The sequence below is a fragment of the Cydia pomonella genome, chromosome 18, assembly GCF_033807575.1.
Source record: "Cydia pomonella isolate Wapato2018A chromosome 18, ilCydPomo1, whole genome shotgun sequence".
Lineage (NCBI taxonomy): Eukaryota > Metazoa > Arthropoda > Insecta > Lepidoptera > Tortricidae > Cydia > Cydia pomonella.
The window spans coordinates 4,786,181-4,807,405 of record NC_084720.1 but is presented as its reverse complement, the minus strand read 5'-3'; the positions used below and the strand labels follow the sequence as shown (position 1 = coordinate 4,807,405).

The following is a 21,225-nucleotide window of genomic DNA, read 5'->3' as shown; positions in this document are numbered from 1 at the left end:
AAGATGGGTATGGTAGAAGAGGCATCAGAGCCAAGTGAATGCAGTGGAGATGAGAACGTTGAGAAGTGTGTGTGGTGTGAAATAACAAGATATAATTAGGAACAGTGTGATAAGGGACTAGTGTGGACTGAACGAAGATGTAGTGACAAAAATTGAGAAAGGTATGTTGAGAGGGTTTGGATACGTGGAAAGAATGACTGAAAGAAGGTTAACAAAGAGAGTATATAAGGGAGAAGTAGAAGAGGGAGCTGGAAGGGGTAGACCTCGGTGAACTTTCTCTGATCAAATCGGGGAAATCCTGAAGAAAGGCCAGGCCAAGAGCACCCTAAACCGACGAGCATGTATGAGGAACATTATCCCCTCCGCAAATAGGCGTGATTATATGTACGTTTCTAATTATTACCTCAAAAAAAGTGGTAGTTAACTGTTTCTTCCGAAATTTTTAAATTTCGGTCATAGAGTTAAGATATGTCGTCAATTCGTATTCTTACGTCCGCATCTCCATATGATCGACCAAAATCTAAGAATTGAATAAAGTAAGATCGGCGAGCCAATTTCAATTTCGCGTCCGCACCACCTGATTTGATCGGGCAATTTAATCAGATTGGGCGAAAATTGTCTTCCTCTGGACTGGCCTTTAGATAACGTTTTTGTATTCCAGACTCAAACTTTTTTCAGTGTTTACATTATGTAGGAGAGTGTGTAATACAAATGAGTGACAATGATGTATATACCTAAAAAAATTTACGACAATATGGAATGAAATATTTTTTATGCATAACTTCTTCACTTGGTACTTACCTACTTCGATTAAATACATTTTGTAAAAAAGTGGTTGTCAGGGTATTTTAATAATGCTTATTTCTAAAGCTCCAAACATGTAATCAAATACCAGGTAAAAAGCTGTTGACATTTAGGTAATGATTGCCTACTTATTAGTGAATATATCTTGGCCCATCTGTCACATCTAATTACAAACGTAACCTAGCGCTTCTTATACTGGCAATTTTTTGCACTTTGCAGAATATCACATGTAATAAAATAGTTATGAAATCTGCTTCGAATTTGTACCCTTGGGCAACTTTAGTGTAATTCGTTTGATTCTATTTTACACGTTTTTATGAATAATTACAAAACAACTTGTGTTTTTACGAAATATGCTAATAGAACATGAGATTTCGTTTAGACCAATTAAAAATAACGGTAATTATTTCGTTATTTTAATTGGTCCTCTTAGTGTGATTGGGTTTTTTAAGCATAAATAATCACAATCATATTTAAATTTATTCAATTTACATTATTGTTAAGTTAGCGGACAGAAAAAAGTAAAATGTTTGTGGTAATACTGGTAATAAAGTTAGTTAAGTTGTTTATGTATTTGTAAGTAGTTAAGGAAATGTTTGTATTTATGTTTAAGCTGATCGCCGTGTTGCCAACGCTACAAAAAATAAATTTAAAAAAAGTAATAAAATTAGGTTTTCGAAAAACTTATAAAAATGTAATTGGTACTCACTTTTCGACAGATGGTGCCTCCGATAATATACCTTCACTAAACAAACACATCACGCAACACATGTATAAAACACTCCGTTCTGCACATAGTTATAAAATACAAATAAAAAGTAACACAGTAACCCAGATATTTGAATGTTTTATCAAGCACGTACCGTCTATCATAAAACACCCAATATTTACTCAACTTTTTAAATTTCGAAACGGCGCGCTGGCGAAATTGCGCGAAAACTTTATGGTGAATCGATTATTTACTAATTTTCCAATACAATTATGTACAGTTTTATTTTCTATATTGATTGCGTAATATTGTAGATTTTAATTTAAAATTTGACTAATATCTATGTCGAAATGGATAAGATAGATAATAAAAAGTATGTCATTCGAATGCGGGTCGGACCGGGGACTTGGTTGCGTAAAGTGACGCGTGCTCGCGGCTCGACTGTGCCATAGAAACTGAAAGTGACTGAGCCCCTCCCTGATGCTACCGGCATTAGGTAATACCTTTATTACCATATTAATCCCTGATCATAACTTGGTGCATCCAATGACTTCTCTTTGCTTAAAACTATAAAATTAACATCTTCGCATGGCAAGGTTTGGTGTTTTTTCAATTAGGTATTAGGATGCGTGGTTAGTTGAGCCCTCTGGGTAAATATTTGAAAAATCCTAATCCCGCCAAAAACATTTTCATGTAAAATGTTGCCAAGACGAACCATAAGGCCGCACTGTCAAACAGTTATCAGATCTCTTGTAGAGCCAAGCTTATTCCAACGCTACAAGCCCTAATTTCACAAACTACACCTTAGTCAAAATATGTAGCTAGCTTGGCCGTTTATGCCTTTTAACCTTAGCCTCAGGTACAATTGACAACTGTCAAAATTATTCTTTTTCATTACTACGACTATAATAGTTATCGTGGTAATAAAACCAATTTGTGATCTCCAAAAATATACCCTCTATGTAAACTATGCTTAATAACGCCTACACTAAGAACCTTCTACAGCGGTCAAAAGCACTGAAAGTTACGAAATGACATGAAAGTCGTAAAATGCAGTCTGGTTTGACAATGGCCGAAATATCCAATTTGGCGTCCGGCGAGAATCCGAGAAAGGCAGGTCGCATAAGTCGCATTCCGAGGGACTACCGCCGTGCTCGGCATTTACGTCAAGACTAGTTAATAATAAAGAATTTATGCAGGTACCCCTTTAGAGTCAGACCAAAGTAACTCTGCATGGAGTTTGCAATGCCAGTGTGGTAATGACATAATTAATGTCAAATTTATATGTAAGTGAAAATATGACGTTCACTGTTCGAGTCGGTGCAATATATCCTTAGTCCCAGAATCGTTAGTTTCGTTTTTGAATTTGGAACCTTGACTTATTTATAGTCTGTTTTTACGGTTCCGTACCCAAAGGGTCAAACGGGACCTTATTACTGAGAGAATTATTTGTGCCACAGGAAAAAAGGTCTCATAGCTGATGGATATTTAGCCACTTACCATAGGCTCTTGCGCATCCGAGCTCAATTAATATTTTTTGTCTATATTTAATATTTTCGAATTAGCAACATTGCTCCTTAGAAATAAAAATGACCTCGGTGGAATTTTACTCCAAGAAGAAAATGTGATTTTCCATTAGAATAAAAACGAAAAAATTTAACGGTTTTCAAAATTTTAAAATTTGTATTTGTAAATAATATAAAAAAAAATTAAGCTACTGATTAACTTTTGGATCACCTTACGTATGTCCAGCAACAGCTAAATGATTTGCGTAACAAAATAAGATACGTAGAAAGTAGAAATAAAGTATTTCAAGAATAGAGTTGTTTTTACGCATGCATCACTACTGAATAGCCGGGTGCACGGGAACAGGCGGCGCGCTCAGGCGAGGCAAACGCATGCGCCGCTTCGGCCGAGGCACTCTACACTGGCCGGTTTGTGCGTGAGGAAATTGCCTCGCGCGTATGCTCGCTCTGTGTGGAACCGGCTAATCGCTAAAAAAGTGGCCTTCTGATATTCTTTAAAAGCCACTATGGAAGGTAGAGGCAAGGCACAGAAACTCCTTAGGCAAAATTGTTGCAAAAGTGTCCAGCTGTCAGCTATAAATAATATTTCCATATCTCTCCAAAGTAGCGCTAGAGTAGCTAAGAACCTAGGCGTTATTGACGGAGTGAAGTGCGCTGTCCATGATTTGATTTTTCTCAAGTATTCTAGGTATTGTAGCGCCACCTATTTATGGTATTTTGTCGGACACTTTTTGGTATATGGAGATTTTCTTCCTTGCCTCTACCTTCCATAAAAGCCACTCATTTAAGTAAAACTAAACGACATTTCGTTTGTATTGGTCGTTGATTGGTGACCTATTTTATGGAACATTTCGTGAAAAAAAGAAACACATACATTTCGATCGAACATTTTATTTGTCGCACATTTGACAAAATATTCCGTCTATCTGCACAGATAAATAATCTTATATACAATCATTATACAGTTCCAACACTGTCTAAAAGTAATTACCTAGTCTCTCTAGATATCCTACCATGTACATGGACGTCACGGTCTTTAAGACGCAAAATCACCTTTTCATTCAAACGTAGTCCTCATTTTAACATTATTGAAAATATTTTGACACAATTTGTTGTATATCAACCACAGCTATGCCTCTTATAATTATTATAAGAGTTAGGAACATTTAAAAATTTGTATGAATTCTGTTTTGCGATCCTATTTTATTCAATAATCAAAAACACGAAAAAAGTCAAACGTAGAGGCATAGCTATGGTTAATATACAACAAATTATGTAAAAATAATTTCCATAATGTCAATATCCAGAGAGGAAAATGGGGACTACGTTTGTAAGGAGAAACGGGCCGTCCCCTTTCCTCTTAATTCGTGACTGTACGATAACAGCTTCGCTGACAATCAAGTATGCTATGCGTATATCATTTGGAAAAAATGTGGGTTTCTAGGTAACCATACTGTTTTTTCCGTATATTTGTGCAAAGTATTGAAGGTTTAAGAATCACACAAACCCGCCTGCAAAAAATCGCCATCAGATATATCGGAGCGGTCAAGGTGCTCACAAATATCCGAACACGCCTCTATTGTCGAAGCGTTAGAGTGCGTATTCAGATATTTTGAAGCACCTCGACCGCTCCCATACATGTGATGCCGACGGTACAATCGAAGTTACGCTCTAATTTTAAAATCTTATATTTCGTGATACTTAGCATATATCTGTCTGGTAAGTTTCCGTTGCTTAAAATCGTAATAGAAGAAAATAGAGCGAGAAAAGGTTTTACATACTGCCACTACTCTATTGTACCAGCCATAGATAATGAATGTCCATATCAAATTTCATGTTATTTCAGAATGGATTGTATGGCGGCGGCTAGGTGTGTGTGACTCAAGACCAAAGAGAATTTGAAATAGAGGTGGATTGTCAAAAAAAACTTTGTAGCCACAGTAAATTTACTGTCATCTTTAGACACATGATAAAAACTTTTAGAACGCCTCAATTGCATGATAAAGACTGATCCTTGTTTTTTCATTGATATGTGTTAAATTTGTTAAATATTAAAAAGTGGCGCCAACTAATAGATCAAAGGTAACGGTGTGGCGGCATCGTTTCGAGCGATGGCAGCAGAACCTTTAGCCGATGCCCGGTATGATGGCGCCACTTTTTTATATTTAACACATATCAGTGAAAGAATGAGGATCAAAGTCAAATGGCGTTCTAAAATTTTTGATCATTTGTCGAAAGATGGCAGTAAATTTACTGTGGCTACAAAGTTTTCTTTGACAATCCACATCCGCGCCATCTATAATCAGCTGCAGCGTCTATGCAGGGATGGGGGGGAGGTCATCACCCTGCAGCTGACTGTACATCAGGTCTTAGTATGCATTTATCTATATGTCGGCGGCCGATTGTAAAATCAGGCAGATCATGAAATTCCTAGGCATATCGTGAATTGTGATAATCATTCTCATAGGGTCTCATTCCCATTCGGGCATCTGAAGCAAGCTAACGAACCTATCCTACTTATTTATTGGTTTAATGTGACTACCGTCAAAACATTACACAGGAACATTACGATCTGCCTGATTTTATAATCGGCCGCCGACATATAGATATAGCAAGTTCGGATTATTTTTGACAGTATGATTTCCTATTATACAAGTCCAAAGGTTAAACGAATGCGAAGTACGGTTAGTTTCTATTTTTTTAACCACGATTAGTAAAATAATGAACACAAATTTGCATTATTCAAAAGAGTGTACTTTTTAACATTTGTAAAGCTATGTCAAAAGTTTTATTCTAATTTGGCATTTCTGAGATTTAATTAGCAATGAGAATGTTAAGGTGAAAACGGAGGGTTATTCCCATTACTACCAGTGTTCTGTATCACTTGATTGTTTCTAAACGCTTCTCACTGCACCCACTTTGAAATTTTTCTGTTTGGTCCTATGGTTGACTGGTAGAGCATGCCATGAGGCATTAAATCCGCCATTTGTACCTTTTTTGATGTGCAATGAAGTTTAAAATAATAATAATAAGTGTTGACTGATGCTACTGTCTTTCGTGGCGCATTTTCTGACCGATTGTCATCATCTCTTGCACAAAATAAATTAGGAAAATACGAAGTAGTACGAGTAGAACAGCCATCCTCAACCTTTTTTATGAGGGCTACAAAGAGGGTTTTGCCTTGTAGTCCCGGGACGCAAGATGAATATGAGGTTCAGAGAGGGGAGGTCTTAAAAATTCGTACAGCTTTTTTAAAAAGCTATCTTGAAAATTTTCTCTAGTGACTTGATCGACTCTAACCCTGATCTAATTACTTTCGCTTGATAGAAAAAAAAATCACGAACATAGGTCTAAAACACACTTAAAATTTTTGTAACAATTTATGCCTAAACGATAAAAATATGGAAATTGCTTCTAAAACTGCACAATTTGATTTTTGAGAAAACTCATCGATTACTTTTCTTTTTGTTAAAACATATTAAAATTCAAAAACATGATATCAACAGTACCGCACGCACATAACGCTCAGCGAGAGTAAGAAAAGAACACGAAGTGAGTTTCGGATGGCAAGGTATGTGAGTTGACTGTGTTATGCTATACCAGGGTCACCTGGCGGACCACCTAATGCTCGCGGGTGTCCCCGTTATATTAACTAGGGCAGCCGGGGGGACGGCACGGTAGAATGGTCTCGCGACCCCGTGGCGTCCCCCAATAACGGTAGAGCGGGCAACGCCGCAGGGGATGTTAGTGGGTATTCTCTTCCCCTCCTTCTGTTTAACAGAGGGAGTACCGGGAGGAGCGAGTCCCACATACCACCCCCCAAGTTGGCCTCCCCAGCCAGGGGGTGAGATGCGTAAATGCATTTACCCCTGCGAGAAAAAAAAAAGCACCTAATGCTGGAGAAGGTATTTCTTAACGCAGCTTGTTTTTTTTTAGTAAATGTAAGGGTAGTTTAAGGTTAACCCTATCTATACCTGTGTCCATTATGAAAGTAGTTTCTGTAAAACATTAATGTAACGTAGTTTTATTTAGTTGACTAACAAAATAATGTATGTTTAGGTCACACATGACATACAAATGCATACTTGGTCTCCCGCGGTACAGGCCTAGCCTAGTGCGGGGACCCTTGGAAACTCCTTTTATGTAACTATGCTATGCACCCACCCGATGTCACGCCAATTCTGTATACTGTTATGTGTGCAATAAACTTATATTTTTTATCAAAAAAAAAAGTAATATGCAGTTAACCATTGCCGAAAAGAGTAATAACGGGAATAACCCACAAAATACAATGAGTTCTTTTTTCACAAGCGAATTTAGCAGCGGCGTTACAAAAGGATTTGTGCGGTATTTGCTCTCTTATTTTAAGATTAAAATTGCAACACTTTTGACACAATCCTTAATGTTACTAATCTGATCAAAATAACCTTAGAATAGGTAATGCAAAAATATGTGAGAATTGTATAGAATACAATAATTTGTAATATTTATTTATTTATTAGACAAACAGGTACCTCCATTCTAATAAGTACGTACGATATTGTGTTGGTGTTATAAAAATAGTGAATGCTATACAAAAATAATTCTCGTCAGTTAAATAAGTGACATATTTTTGCATATATTAACAAAATATTTTAGTATTTATTTACAGAGAAAATTTTAATAAAACTAAAGTTTTGACTAGAAATCTATCAAAGGTCGTTGATTAAATCTTAATAGGCGGGTCCACACAGAGCGAGCATACGCGCGAGGCAATTTCCTCGCACAGAAAACAGCCAGTGTAGACGTGCCTCGTCCGAAGCGGCGCGCGCGTTTCCTTGCCTGAGCGCGCCGTGTATGCTTGCTCTGTGTGGACCCACCTAATAAAAATTATCTGAAATAACAAATTCTGTGAAAAATCTGAAAATACATTTCAAAATCAATGTACAATTGACTCTAATAATTTTATGTGATATAATTCGCATATGTTCTAAGTTATTTCATTGGGACAATAATTTTTAGGTAAGGCCTTTACTATATTAAGCATTTAAAAATATGTTTTAATTGATGATATGACATGAATCTATACATACTATAGTCGCTTCTGTGCGTTCGTTTCTATATAATATAATAACAAGCTACCATTAAAACTATACTCCACTGAATTTTATTTACAATATACTTTCGGCCGCCTCATTTGGTCGTGTTTATTTAAGTAATGTCATATTTTTTAAACAGTAATTTTGCCTTCAGGCGCCGGCATCGCGCATAGGTGGGAACGAAAGGTCGGATCACTGTGTCTCACTCCAACCTGAAACAGCACGCAGCCGCCCCCGCGCGATCTCGTGGCCGGGCCGTAAAAAGATTTTAAACCAACACAATGCTCAATAGATGGCATTGTAGTGGCACAGTTGAAAACAGCGCCCTCTTTAGTGAGCAATTGACGGTTTTTAACCCCAGAACAAAACTACTGTAAGACTTGTACGAATTTACAAAAATTCTAGCAATGTATGTAAACTTCTTTCAAGATTTTTTTTATCCACTGTTATATCACTTTTAGTTAGCAATTCGCAACCTTATAACATAGACATAAGGTTTATAATTATATTGCTGTCCTACCAATGATGCCGGCGGTCAATGCCACTGGGAGAGTGAGACGGCAATATAATTATGCACGTATGATAGAGATAGGAACAGGCGAGCCAATGTCCTTATTTTCAGTACTGTTATAAACAAATATTTAAGTGACCAAGCTATGAGGCAATCCAATACTATTGTGTCAATTATTTTTATTTATAATGAATCAAATGTCAATGCTAGACTATTCTAACACATCTATCGTACCAAAAAAAATTGAAATAGAGGTGGGTTGTCAAAGAAAACTTAGTAGCCACAGTAAATTTACTGCCATCTTTCGACACATGATTAAAGCTTTTATAACGCCATTTGACTTTGATCCTTATTCTTTCACTGATATGTGTTAAATTTATTAAATATCAAAAAGTGGCGCCGTCTAACCGGGAATCGGCTAAAGGTTGTGGCGCCATCGCTCGAAACGATGCTGCCATACCTTTAGTCATTGATCTATTAGATGGCGCCACTTTTTTAATATTTAACAAACTTAACACATATCAGTGAAAGAATAAGGATCAAAGTCAAATGGCGTTCTGGCGTTATAAAAGCTTTAATCGTATGTCGAAAGATGGCAGTAAATTTACTGTGGCTACTAAGTTTTTTTCGACAATCCACCTCTATTTCAAATTTTCTTTGATTATACTAAGAATATTGAGAGTTGTAAAAGGTAGGGCTATTCAATGTGACCATAATATATGGGGTCTCAAAGACCCACGCTTGAGCTAAGTCAAAACTGAAACTCATCTCGTTCAATTTGGTAAGAAGCGTATACAGATATGTACAATATTACACCAATCTGGGAATTAATCAGATTGGGATTATATTTGCGAATCTGAATACGTTTTAGGAGCATTTCTTGAACAAGTTTTCACAAAAATTTACGTAGTTAGAGCCAGCAACTATTATGACTATTTTATAGTTATTATTTTAAACTCCGTATATTCGGTTAAGTGTATATAGACTTTCAGTCTAGTCAGTGGGGGAAACTGCAGCGTTCGGGCGTTCTCGGCTCTGTTCGGCTCAGCATTGCTACGAGCAATTATTGGCAAAACTAGATGTTCCTTTGCGTGCGCAACTACAGATAAGATTATGACTTGAATTTTGACAACCCTAAATAGCCGAAAGGGATAGTGCCATACATTAGAAGAGGAAGTTCGGTTTTGTGTGATCGTCCATACAAAAAGAGAATACGTTTTTCTACTTCTAAATATTTTGCATTCTTCATGAATAATGAAGGGCTGGGTTTATAGGTTTTTTTTTTATTTTATTTGCGAAACAAAACAACATTTTTTTAAAGCGAAACCTATAAACCTAGAATATATTATGCTGAAGCGATCGTCATCAAAATCAAAGTGATTTGTTAAGATTTACTTAGTGGAAAACGTTTTCTCCCGAAAAGGAATTTCATAGAAAAAGTACCGTTATTTCGCTAGGATCGCAAAGCTATTCTTCCCTCTTAAGAGTGGCCAATTACTATGGAGTGCCAATAACTATAGCAGTCACCCTAACCAAAACCTTTTCACCTCAGCAGCTCGAACAAGCCTACTTACGTCACTCCATGGAGTGAGGAAAGTGCGACTTTCGCCACTCCAGGGAGTGAGGAACGTGCGACTTTCGTCACTCCAGGGCACTCCCCGTCTCACTAGACAAAGTAGCTTTTTAATTTAGAGAAGGTCATGAATACAAGAATATTTCAAAAAGCTTTCGTCATAATGATGATGCCTTTCATTCATGAATGTAAATAAATGTGGTTAACTGTACTTGATGTTGAACTTTTTAACCTTTTATATGTTCTCACTACTAAGGTGAAAAGTTGTATGTGTCACACGAGAGCAAAGTTAAGAGCCCTTAATCCTTGGAGCGTTCTCCGATTTCACGAAATAACGCTCGATAGATGGCGTTGGCGCTCGGTACGCGAGCGCTGGCAACGCGACGCGCGTTTCAATGCAGACTAGAATAATCTTGATAGTTTTCAATATAATTTCAAGCAACATTAATTTTATTGTCATATGATATCATATGGGCACTCTTTATTTTATTGTATATGCACAGTAGTTTTTTTTTTATGTACACTACTACTAAGTGTACAGACTACAGAGTGTACTATAACCCTTGCTCTTTATTCTGTCTCTTTCACACCAATGGAAAATGAAGAAGTTACTAAATTACTGCAGGTATAAATAAAGTATATTAGTGCGATAGAGAGACAGATAGTGTTTCGTTGTCGTATCGTAAACGATTGGCATGTTGGCCACACACTTGCTTAGTGCCTAGCCAAAATACCAATCTATTGCGCATATTAGTGCGATAGAGAGACAGATAGTGTTTCCTTGTCGTATCGTAAACGTTTGGCATGTTGGCTACGCACCCATGCTGCCCAGCCAAGATGCCAATCGTTTGTGCATATTAGTACGAGAGAGAGACAGATAGTGTTTCGTTGTCGTATCGATTGGCATGGTGGCTACGCACCCATGCTGCGTAGTCAAGATGCCAATCGTTTGCGCACATTAGTGCTATAGAGTTTCAGTGTTATTTGAAATCACGTTAGGGTTTGTATTATTATTTTTGACCCGAATGAAGTCCATCCAGGTTCTTATGATGGAGTCAGGAGTTGGTCACCAGAACTCCTAATCTACTCATTATAATTCGATCGTGCTTGGGCTCAAAAGATTTGCCCTGACGAACACCATCGATCTAGATGAGGTCCAGGGTCTCATGACGGAGTCAGGAGTTGGTCACCAGAACTCCCCAGAACTCCTAATCTACTCATCATAACTCCATCGAGTTTGGGCTCAATAGATTTACCCTGATGAGCACCATCAATCTAGATGAAGTCCAGGGTCTCATGATGGAGTCAGGAGTAGGTCACTAGAACTCCTAATCTACTCATTATAATTCCATCGTATTCGAGCTCAATAGATTTGCCCTGACGAGTACCATCGATCTAAATGAAGTCCAGGGTCTCATGATGGAGTCAGGAGTTGGTCACCAGAACTCCTAATCTACTCATTATAATTCCATCGTGTTTGGGCTCAAAAGATTTGCCCTGACGAGTACCATCGATCTAGATGAAGTCCAGGGTCTCATGATGGAGTCAGGAGTTGGTCACCATAATTCCTAATCTACTCATCATAACTCCATCGTGTTTGGGCTCAATAGATTTGCCCTCACGAGCACCATCAATCTAGATGATGTTCAGGGTCTCATGATGGAGTCAGGAGTTGGTCACTAGAACTCCTAATCTACTCATTATAATTCCATCGTGTTTGGGCTCAAAAGATTTGCCCTGACGAGTACCATCGATCTAGATGAAGTCCAGGGTCTCATGATGGAGTCAGGAGTTGGTCACCAGAACTCGTAATCTATTTATCATAACTCGATCGTGTTTGGGCTCAATAGATTTACTCCGACAAGCACCATCAAATTACCATTATGATGAATAGATTAGGAGTTCTGGTGACCAACTACTGAGTCCATCATGAGACCCTCGACTTAATCTAGATCGATGGTACTCGTCAGGGCAAATCTTTTGAGCCCAAACACGATGGAGTTATGATGAATAGACTAGGAGTTCTGGTGATCAACTCCTGAGTCCATCATGAGACCCTGGACCTGATCTAGATTGATGGTGCTCGTCAGGGCAACTCTATTGAGCCCATACACGATGGAGTTATGATGAGTAGATTAGGAGTTCTGGTGACCAACTCCTGACTCCATCATGAGACCCTGGACCTCATCTAGATCGATGGTGCTCGTCAGGGCAAATCTTTTGAGCCCAAACACGTTGGAATTATAATGAGTAGATTAGGAGTTCTAGTGACCAACTCCTGACTCCATCATGAGACCCTGGACTTTATCTAGATTGATGATGCTCGTCAGGGCAAATCTATTGAGCCCGAACACGATGAGGTTATGATGAGTAGATTAGGAGTTCTGGTGACCAACTCCTGACTCCATCATGAGACCCTGGGCCTCATCTAGATCGATGGTGTTCATCAGGGCAAATCTATTGAACCCAAACACGATGGAGTTATGATGAGTAGATTAGGAGTTCTGGTGACCAGCTCCTGACTCCATCATGAGACCCTGGACCTCATCTAGATTGAAGGTACTCGTCAGGGCAACTCTATTGAGCCCAAACACGATGGAGTTATGATGAGTAGAGTAGGAGTTCTGGTGACCAACTCCTGACTCCATCATGAGACCCTGGACCTCATCTAGATCGATGGTGCTCATCAGGGCAAATCTTTTGAGCCCAAACACGTTGGAATTATAATGAGTAGATTAGGAGTTCTAGTGACCAACTCCTGACTCCATCATGAGACCCTGGACTTTATCTAGATTGATGATGCTCGTCAGGGCAAATCTATTGAGCCCGAACACGATGAGGTTATGATGAGTAGTTTAGGAGTTCTGGTGACCAACTCCTGACTCCATCATGAGACCCTGGGCCTCATCTAGATCGATGGTGTTCATCAGGGCAAATCTATTGAGCCCAAACACGATGGAGTTATGATGAGTAGATTAGGAGTTCTGGTGACCAGCTCCTGACTCCATCATGAGACCCTGGACCTCATCTAGATTGATGGTGCTCGTCAGGGCAACTCTATTGAACCCAAACACGATGGAGTTATGATGAGTAGATTAGGAGTTCTGGTGACCAGCTCCTGACTCCATCATGAGACCCTGGACCTCATCTAGATTGAAGGTGCTCATCAGGGCAACTCTGTTGAGCCCAAACACGATGGAATTATAATGAGTAGATTAGGAGTTCTAGTGACCAACTCCTGACTCCATCATGAGACCCTGGACCTCATCTAGATCGATGGTGTTCGTCAGGGCAAATCTTTTGAGCCCAAACACGATGGGATTATAATTAGTAGATTAGGAGTTCTGGTGACCAACACCTGACTCCATCATGAGAACTTGGACTTCATCCGGGTCAAAAATAATAATGCAAACCCTAACGTAATTTCAAGTGAAAATGCGTTTTTCAGAAAATCGCAGCCAAATAACACTAGACCTTACTCATAGTGTTGTGTTCCTGCCGGTGAGTAAGGTTGCCAGAGCTCAACGAGGGGCGGGAGGGGGTTAGGGTCGGCAACGCGCATGTAACTCCTCTGGAGTTGCAGGCGTACATATGCGGGCCGTATGCTTGTTTGCCACCGACTTAGTATTAAAAAAAAAGTAACACTGAAAATCCATCAATAAGCGAGTCTGTTAGGCATACTGTAAAAAATGAACTTTTATTAAGATTTTCTAATCGCAGTATATAGCACTTCTCGGAACTCCGTAGCTGATTACGATCGCAACGAATGCCTGACAATCGAGCACAGGTCCATCCTCTAAGCGCGCTCCGCGCGGACTGAGAGCGGGGCGTCGCTGCTGCGTGATTTATACGTGTTTTAAAAAAATATAAATTTACGGCAATGTAGGTCCCATAGTTACGATTTTTTTTTTATAGGTTAACATAAAGTTACAGTTTGCTATAATATTATTTTTAAAGCAAAATATGCCTACAATTTGCGGAAATAAAATATAATAAAACCCTGTTTTCGCCAAAAAAATGAAGAAAACTCGGAAGGTATTTTATCAGTTTTTTCAAATGAATCTTCGATTGTTAATCATTCCAGCCCCTCGTACGAGATATGTTGAATCAAATTGTAGTCATTCATGTACCAAATGATTCTTGTTTATAGCAAAATTGAGAACCGAAACGCCACATCTCACTGCAAAATTTGGAAAAGACTCCCAAAAAACCTCATTAAAAAAGAGGTTTAAAAGAGAAAATGAAAATTTGAACTGTTGGAGCCCCTAGTTTAGGAAACGATTATTTAAGTACGTTATCAGTTTTTGAATAAATACTAATAGTTACGTCGTAATCTTGAATGAAAAAGGAAGCATTTTACAAAATACGCTCGTCTGTAGGAATAAGGACTCTTAAGTATTTTACATCTCGTGTTTTTGAGTCCCTCGCTACGCTCAGGATTCTAACTAAGATTCTTAGAATCTTTCGCTTACTCGGGACTCAAAATCAACATTCGCAAGGAAAACCTACTCCTCTCTTGTTGCACCAATAACTTTTAAAATTTGGTACAAAAACGGGGAAAGTTCAAAGTTACTGACTTAACACCGTTTATTATTATACAACAGTTCATAAAATGCTCCGATAACCGCACTGGAGCTTACCCTACCCTACATTACATCTACATTATCACATGTATTACTTGACCCCTACAATTCGTAAAATTAAATATTTTGAGCCACATCTAAAGCTTGAACACATACAACCCTGTGTTCTATAATTATATATTTTTAGTAAAAATACACAAATTCCGAGATAAATGCTTTACATCGGACAACAAAATATAAGTCATGACGCGAAATAGCGTCGGAAAATTAAACAATAATAAGTCCATAGATTGCATTTACATTTAGATAAGCTATTATCAAAGATTATTCGATTGTATAAGATGTGTAAAGTTCAAGATCAATTCGCGCTTTTGAATGGGATTGACAACTGTCAAAGGTATGCATAGATGGCGCCCACATAGGTTTCCCTGTCTTTGTCTCAAATTTGACTCAAAGATAGCATCCAGGAGCCCATTTCTGGAACGGTATTTAATATTATTAGTATAGCGTTGCCATGGTAACCTATACGATTTGACAGTTTATGGACTAATAATATTAATCTAATACCGTTCGAGAAATGGGCCCTAGGCCATACCCATTTGGCAGAAGTAGATAGCGCTCTACGGCTCCTTACAATTAAGAAAATTTGAAATAGAGGTGGATTGTGAAAGAAAACTTTGTAGCCGCAGTAAATTTACTGCCATCGACACACTGCCATTATTTAACACATATCAGTGAAAGAATAAGGATCAAAGTCAAATGGCGTTCTAAAATTTTAATCATGTGTCGAAAGATGGCAGTAAATTTACTGTGGCTACAAAGTTTTCTTTCACAATCCACCTCTTTGCATTATGTGGTTTCTCCGGTTGTCAAAAGTTAACGTTTTATTTTTTAGTTACCACAAAGCATGGCGCCTAGCTGTCAAACTCGGAGACAATATCTTATTATTTATTAAGACTTATGTGCATAGCGTCTCACTCTCTCATTAAGCAAAATGTGAGACGCAAATTGGACCAAGAAATTGGACAGATCATCCTTAGACTTTACATACCTACACAACCAAAGAATCTTAACTATTATTAACAATTCCATCGTAAAGATTTCGTGATAATCAAAACTTAAATATACAACTTAAGGAACATAGAAATAAAGTCGTTTTTCGAGTGCCAGCATAATATTTACAAGACACCATCGCCTATCGATATATGTACATTTTTCGATCAAGTTTTACATCTCATTGACAAAGTACTAGTTTACTTTCATGTAATGGCAACATTAAAAACCTCTTCAGAGGCATTATTTAAACTTTTAAAAACTCGTATTTCATAACTATTTTTAATGAATTTATGAATCAGATTCGTATGTCTTAGAGTAAGATACGAGTTTGTAAAAGTTAGGGATATTCTTAAATTAATTGAGGACTATCAAGAGTGCTTGTTCCTTTCGATTTTCTACTTTAGACCTTATGCTTTGTGAATTAAGGTATACAATTAACATAACAGACTATAGTAGAACCAACCACTCATTGCACGCGAATACGTGTACTCTACTTAAGGTAAATAAAATCTACCCTCAAATGGCTCCTTAAGCCAGTTAACAGTTGAGGGTAGATGAAAACATTACATGATCAAATAATGTTAGTTAAAGTCAGTTCAGAGACAGATCCAGGCAGTTTTGTATTTGGTTTGTTAACCAATAAACGTTATAACTACCCGAAAATGTACAAATTATTTGTTTACTTTTATTTGAATACCTAAAATACAGAGTACAGTGTGTTTTCTATCACATCTACCTGACGTGGGTAAGCGTGACAGAGAACACTACTCCCTAGTGTTCTCACACACTACCTATTCGCGTGCAACGCGTGTTTAATTTTATTATAACAATAAAAATGGGTCACGAATTCGTTATAAAATACATTCATTTTGGATGGACTAGTGTTGTAGTGTTTTTTTTTTTGTGAACGCATGTTAAAACTGCTATCTGTACTTAAGGCTATTTCTACATACAGTCGCTATCAAATATATCGGAGCGGCCGAGGTGGTCACAAATATCTGAACACGCACTCTAACGCCATGACAATAGAGGCGTGTTCAGATATTCGTGAGCGCCTTGGCCGCTCGCATATATCTGATGGCGAGCGTACAGACATAGGCAAAGGAAAGCGATTTTAGTTAAATTGCGGACTATTGAGGTAACAACCAATTCGGCTGACCAATCGAATACCGCAATGTAATGAAACCCGTGTAAATAAGCTATAAGAGGCCTACTCCCGGAGCCCTTTCTTTCGCATAATTATCGCAAGTCATAATGTAATGATAGTCATATTATCATTAGTCATAACTCTGAAACCGTTAACTTTTCAGGGATTTCCTTAAGTTATCCTATAGATACGTTAGGTTAGGTTTGTTCTATGGCAACCCTGAAAAAATACGCGTTTCTGAGAAAAACCAAAAGTATGGCCAACGAAAATGCGGACAAACAATACATTATGGCTTAAAACTTTATGGGAAACAATAGAGACCCCTACTCGGGTCGTCGCACATAACACGGCCGGTCCCGCCGAGCGCGGCCCGGAAGTGCTTCCAGAGAGGATACAAGCACCGGTGACGTGCGCAGTGCTCAGCACTCCCTGGCGGGCTGCACGCCGTGCATGTGCAGGAAGGCGTGCAGCACGCGCGGGGTCTGCGCGGGCGGGTAGCGGCGCCGGTGCCGCGCCAGCGCCGCGGCCGCCAGGCAGGACAGGCGCGGGGACAGCGCCGCGCGGACCACGGTCTCGGCTGGACCTGGGGAAAGATTCAATCTTATAACAGGTAAGATTAAGAGGCTGTCAATACCTAAAGCGCGCACACTGTCTATTTGTATCGGAGTAAATGAGATAGCACTGTCGCATGTTACCGGGCCTGGGCAAGGGAATAATAAGAAAAATATTTAAATAAAAAAAAAGTGGATTATTTACTCAACCACGGTTTAGATATAAATGTTTTGAAATTGTGATTTTAAATGCAGATCCATAAGTGAAAACAATAAAGACATAATTATAAGATAATTAATTATAAGATAAGATAAGATAATTATGATTATAAGACCAATCTTTGCAATTATTTTCTATCGAGCCGATTTCGTTCAATCATGTATCGAGTACAACCACAGTCTTTGAAATATAATTAATATGAACATATATTTTTCTTACTTGACTAAAACAAATAGTCTTTCTTAAAAAACTGTTTAAGTAACATCAATTTCAAGGAAATTGGGCGTTGACAGCCTCTTAAGAACAAAATGAAATCAAGATTAGCAATAATATCATTTTTGACCTAAAAGTTGGAAGAATTATAATATTTTGCATAAATATAACATCTTATCATGCTCGTAAAATTGATATTATGCTCTAGAGCAGTGCAGTAAAATCATCTATTACGACTCTTAATTTAGCAATAAAGTTTTGCATCTGTCTCACAAACTGCTAGCCCTGCGGGCGCACCCCGACCGGTCCGAGTACGTTTTTCTTTAGTCTTGAACAGATACGGTAAAATAACTTTATATACATATTTTTCTCGCAATCGAAAAGAAAAGCAGAATGTATAACACAAGCATAAATGTTCATTTTTATCCTCGACTATATTGGTCCTCGCTGCGCTCTGACCAAAATTTTTTTTCTATATACTGATCCATATTTATCCGACCAATAAATTGCCTCGGATAAATATGGATAACTTTAAGTCCTTGTTTTACAATCTACTATTGTATAATGTAGTTTAAATAGCTAGAAAAATAGTTGATTTAAACGTCTTGAGATCCAGCTCGAACACCACTGCGCCCGGCTGTCTGCGAGCGCGGAACATGTACTCGTAGTAAGAAGCCTCACCCCCGATGGCGGCGACGAGCGGCGTGACGCCGTCGCGGTCCACGGCGTCGGCGTGCGCGCCGCGCGCCAGCAGCTCGAACACCACGCCGCCCACTGCGCCCGGCTGTCTGCGAGCACGGAACATGTACTCGTAGTAAGAAGCCTCACCCCCGATGGCGGCGACGAGCGGCGTGACGCCGTCGCGGTCCACGGCGTCGGCGTGCGCGCCGCGCGCCAGCAGCTCGAACACCACGCCGCCCACTGCGCCCGGCTGTCTGCGAGCACGGAACATGTACTCGTAGTAAGAAGCCTCACCCCCGATGGCGGCGACGAGCGGCGTGACGCCGTCGCGGTCCACGGCGTCGGCGTGCGCGCCGCGCGCCAGCAGCTCGAACACCACGCCGCCCACTGCGCCCGGCTGTCTGCGAGCACGGAACATGTACTCGTAGTAAGAAGCCTCACCCCCGATGGCGGCGACGAGCGGCGTGACGCCGTCGCGGTCCACGGCGTCGGCGTGCGCGCCGCGCGCCAGCAGCTCGAACACCACGCCGCCCACTGCGCCCGGCTGTCTGCGAGCACGGAACATGTACTCGTAGTAAGAAGCCTCACCCCCGATGGCGGCGACGAGCGGCGTGACGCCGTCGCGGTCCACGGCGTCGGCGTGCGCGCCGCGCGCCAGCAGCTCGAACACCACGCCGCCCACTGCGCCCGGCTGTCTGCGAGCACGGAACATGTACTCGTAGTAAGAAGCCTCACCCCCGATGGCGGCGACGAGCGGCGTGACGCCGTCGCGGTCCACGGCGTCGGCGTGCGCGCCGCGCGCCAGCAGCTCGAACACCACGCCGCCCACTGCGCCCGGCTGTCTGCGAGCACGGAACATGTACTCGTAGTAAGAAGCCTCACCCCCGATGGCGGCGACGAGCGGCGTGACGCCGTCGCGGTCCACGGCGTCGGCGTGCGCGCCGCGCGCCAGCAGCTCGAACACCACGCCGCGCAGCGACGCCGCCCACTGCGCTCGGCTGTCTGCGACCACCAAACATTTTATCATTTTTAACCCTTAAATGCATGATCTTTTTATTGTTGCCTGAAATTAATATACACCGTGTTTTTATTGAATTTCGTTAACTTCGGGGTATCGGTAAGTACACATCCATGGTAAGTACGTTTAAGGAAACTAAATGGCATAGTTAATTTTCAAAAAAAAATTTTTTTTTTGTTTTTTTTTACTATTTTTATTTTTATAAAAAGTAACTAAATGTTGCATATAGCGTTGTTGTAACACGGGCATTACATTTAACTCAACCAAACAATTGAAAACTGTGACATATCAATGTCATTTCGAACGTCGATCGTCCGAGATAGTACTTACGTTTAGTAGCAAATGTATGAACTCGCACTAAACACTAATCAATAAGTAAACAGGCCTTAAGGCAAGTGTACACGCTCGTAAGGGCCTTATAAGATAAAAATTAATGATTGATTATCTCCGAAATGGAGTTAATTACAATATCGGTGTCTTTGAGAAAGTTACTTAATTTAAGCTCAGGAATGCACCCTCGAAATTAACGCAAATCAAAAAAAACACGGTGTATGTTACATAATTGTTTACTGATTCTGGGAAAAATAATAAAAAAATAAAATACTCGATTTTTACTGCTAAATCAGTGTTAGAATTTACATAGGGGAAATCATATTTACGTAAATATATAATTTTCATTAAGAGACATATGAAAAATCTTCCTACTATCAGAAGGGTACAATATTAAAATTTGTACAAGTACCTGGTATGAGCTGGTAGGAGATGAGCGCCACGTGCAGCGCGGTGCGGCGCGCGTCGTCGGCCGCGTCCACCGCCACGCCGCACTCCAGCAGCAGCCGGGTGGTGCGCGGGCAGGGGAACCTGCGCAATACACCACTTTGTAATACCTCAACTAAATAGTAATTACCAACTCGTCCCATTAGTCATTACCGAGCTACTACTAGGTATAGGAAAAACACTTTCATATGCAGCGCACGCATGAGTTTAAATAAAGTTTCTATAAATTGTGATATATATAATGATCAACTACTTTTTTATTTTTGTAAAAATGAATCATATATAGATATAGATCTGTTCTTATGCTGTAGGAACTTGTATGTGTAAATTAAGATGGGCAAAAACTTTTTATAATTTATTATATTTCTATAAGTGAGAACCTGTAATTGGCCCTGTTAGTCTATTGTAAGTTCTAGGTATATATAGCGCTGTTGGTTTTCCATATACTAAAATAAAAAAATTAGTTAGCTTCGGGTGGTTACAATGTACCTAAACTCAGATCACCTTATGATTATGAATTAATTATTTTTTTCATCACACTTACTCGAAAAAGATCTTATTTCATGCAGGTGTACTGAAGGACAAAGACCTACATTGTTCCCGCGGGGGTTATGGATTGTGTAAAAAGAGCTAGAACTCCCTAGGGTTTTTTTTTATTATGTCACTTATTCATACAAACCAAATAGCATAAATGAGTTTTACTTTTAAAATACTGACGTTTATAATCCAATATTTTTGTCTATATTCAAAATTATTTAATTTTATTAATTTAACAGCC

At 39.5% G+C, this 21,225-nt stretch overlaps 2 protein-coding genes across 4 annotated transcripts in view; both read right to left on the bottom strand.

The window, feature by feature from the left end:
* The window catches only part of LOC133527882 (uncharacterized), a 101,776-nt gene extending 94,753 nt beyond the window's left edge, over window positions 1-7,023 (bottom strand). The window contains exons 1-2 of the mRNA XM_061865077.1: window positions 7,014-7,023; window positions 1,514-1,530 (exon numbers count right to left, since the gene is read on the bottom strand). Coding sequence (XP_061721061.1) covers window positions 1,514-1,530; window positions 7,014-7,023 — 27 coding nt within the window. The remainder of the gene's footprint in view (window positions 1-1,513; window positions 1,531-7,013) is intronic.
* LOC133527839 (protein fem-1 homolog B) overlaps window positions 3,915-21,225 on the bottom strand; it is a 40,885-nt gene continuing 23,574 nt past the window's right edge. Inside the window, exons 12-14 of one of the 3 annotated variants that reach the window (XM_061865030.1) lie at window positions 20,413-20,531; window positions 18,653-19,494; window positions 3,915-17,570 (exon numbers count right to left, since the gene is read on the bottom strand). In XM_061865030.1, the coding sequence (XP_061721014.1) occupies window positions 17,289-17,570; window positions 18,653-19,494; window positions 20,413-20,531 (1,243 nt within the window). In that variant the 3' untranslated portion in view covers window positions 3,915-17,288. Of the gene's footprint in view, window positions 17,571-18,652; window positions 19,655-20,412; window positions 20,532-21,225 lie in introns of all 3 variants that reach the window. The other 2 variants (XM_061865028.1, XM_061865029.1) reach the window with 2 other exon arrangements.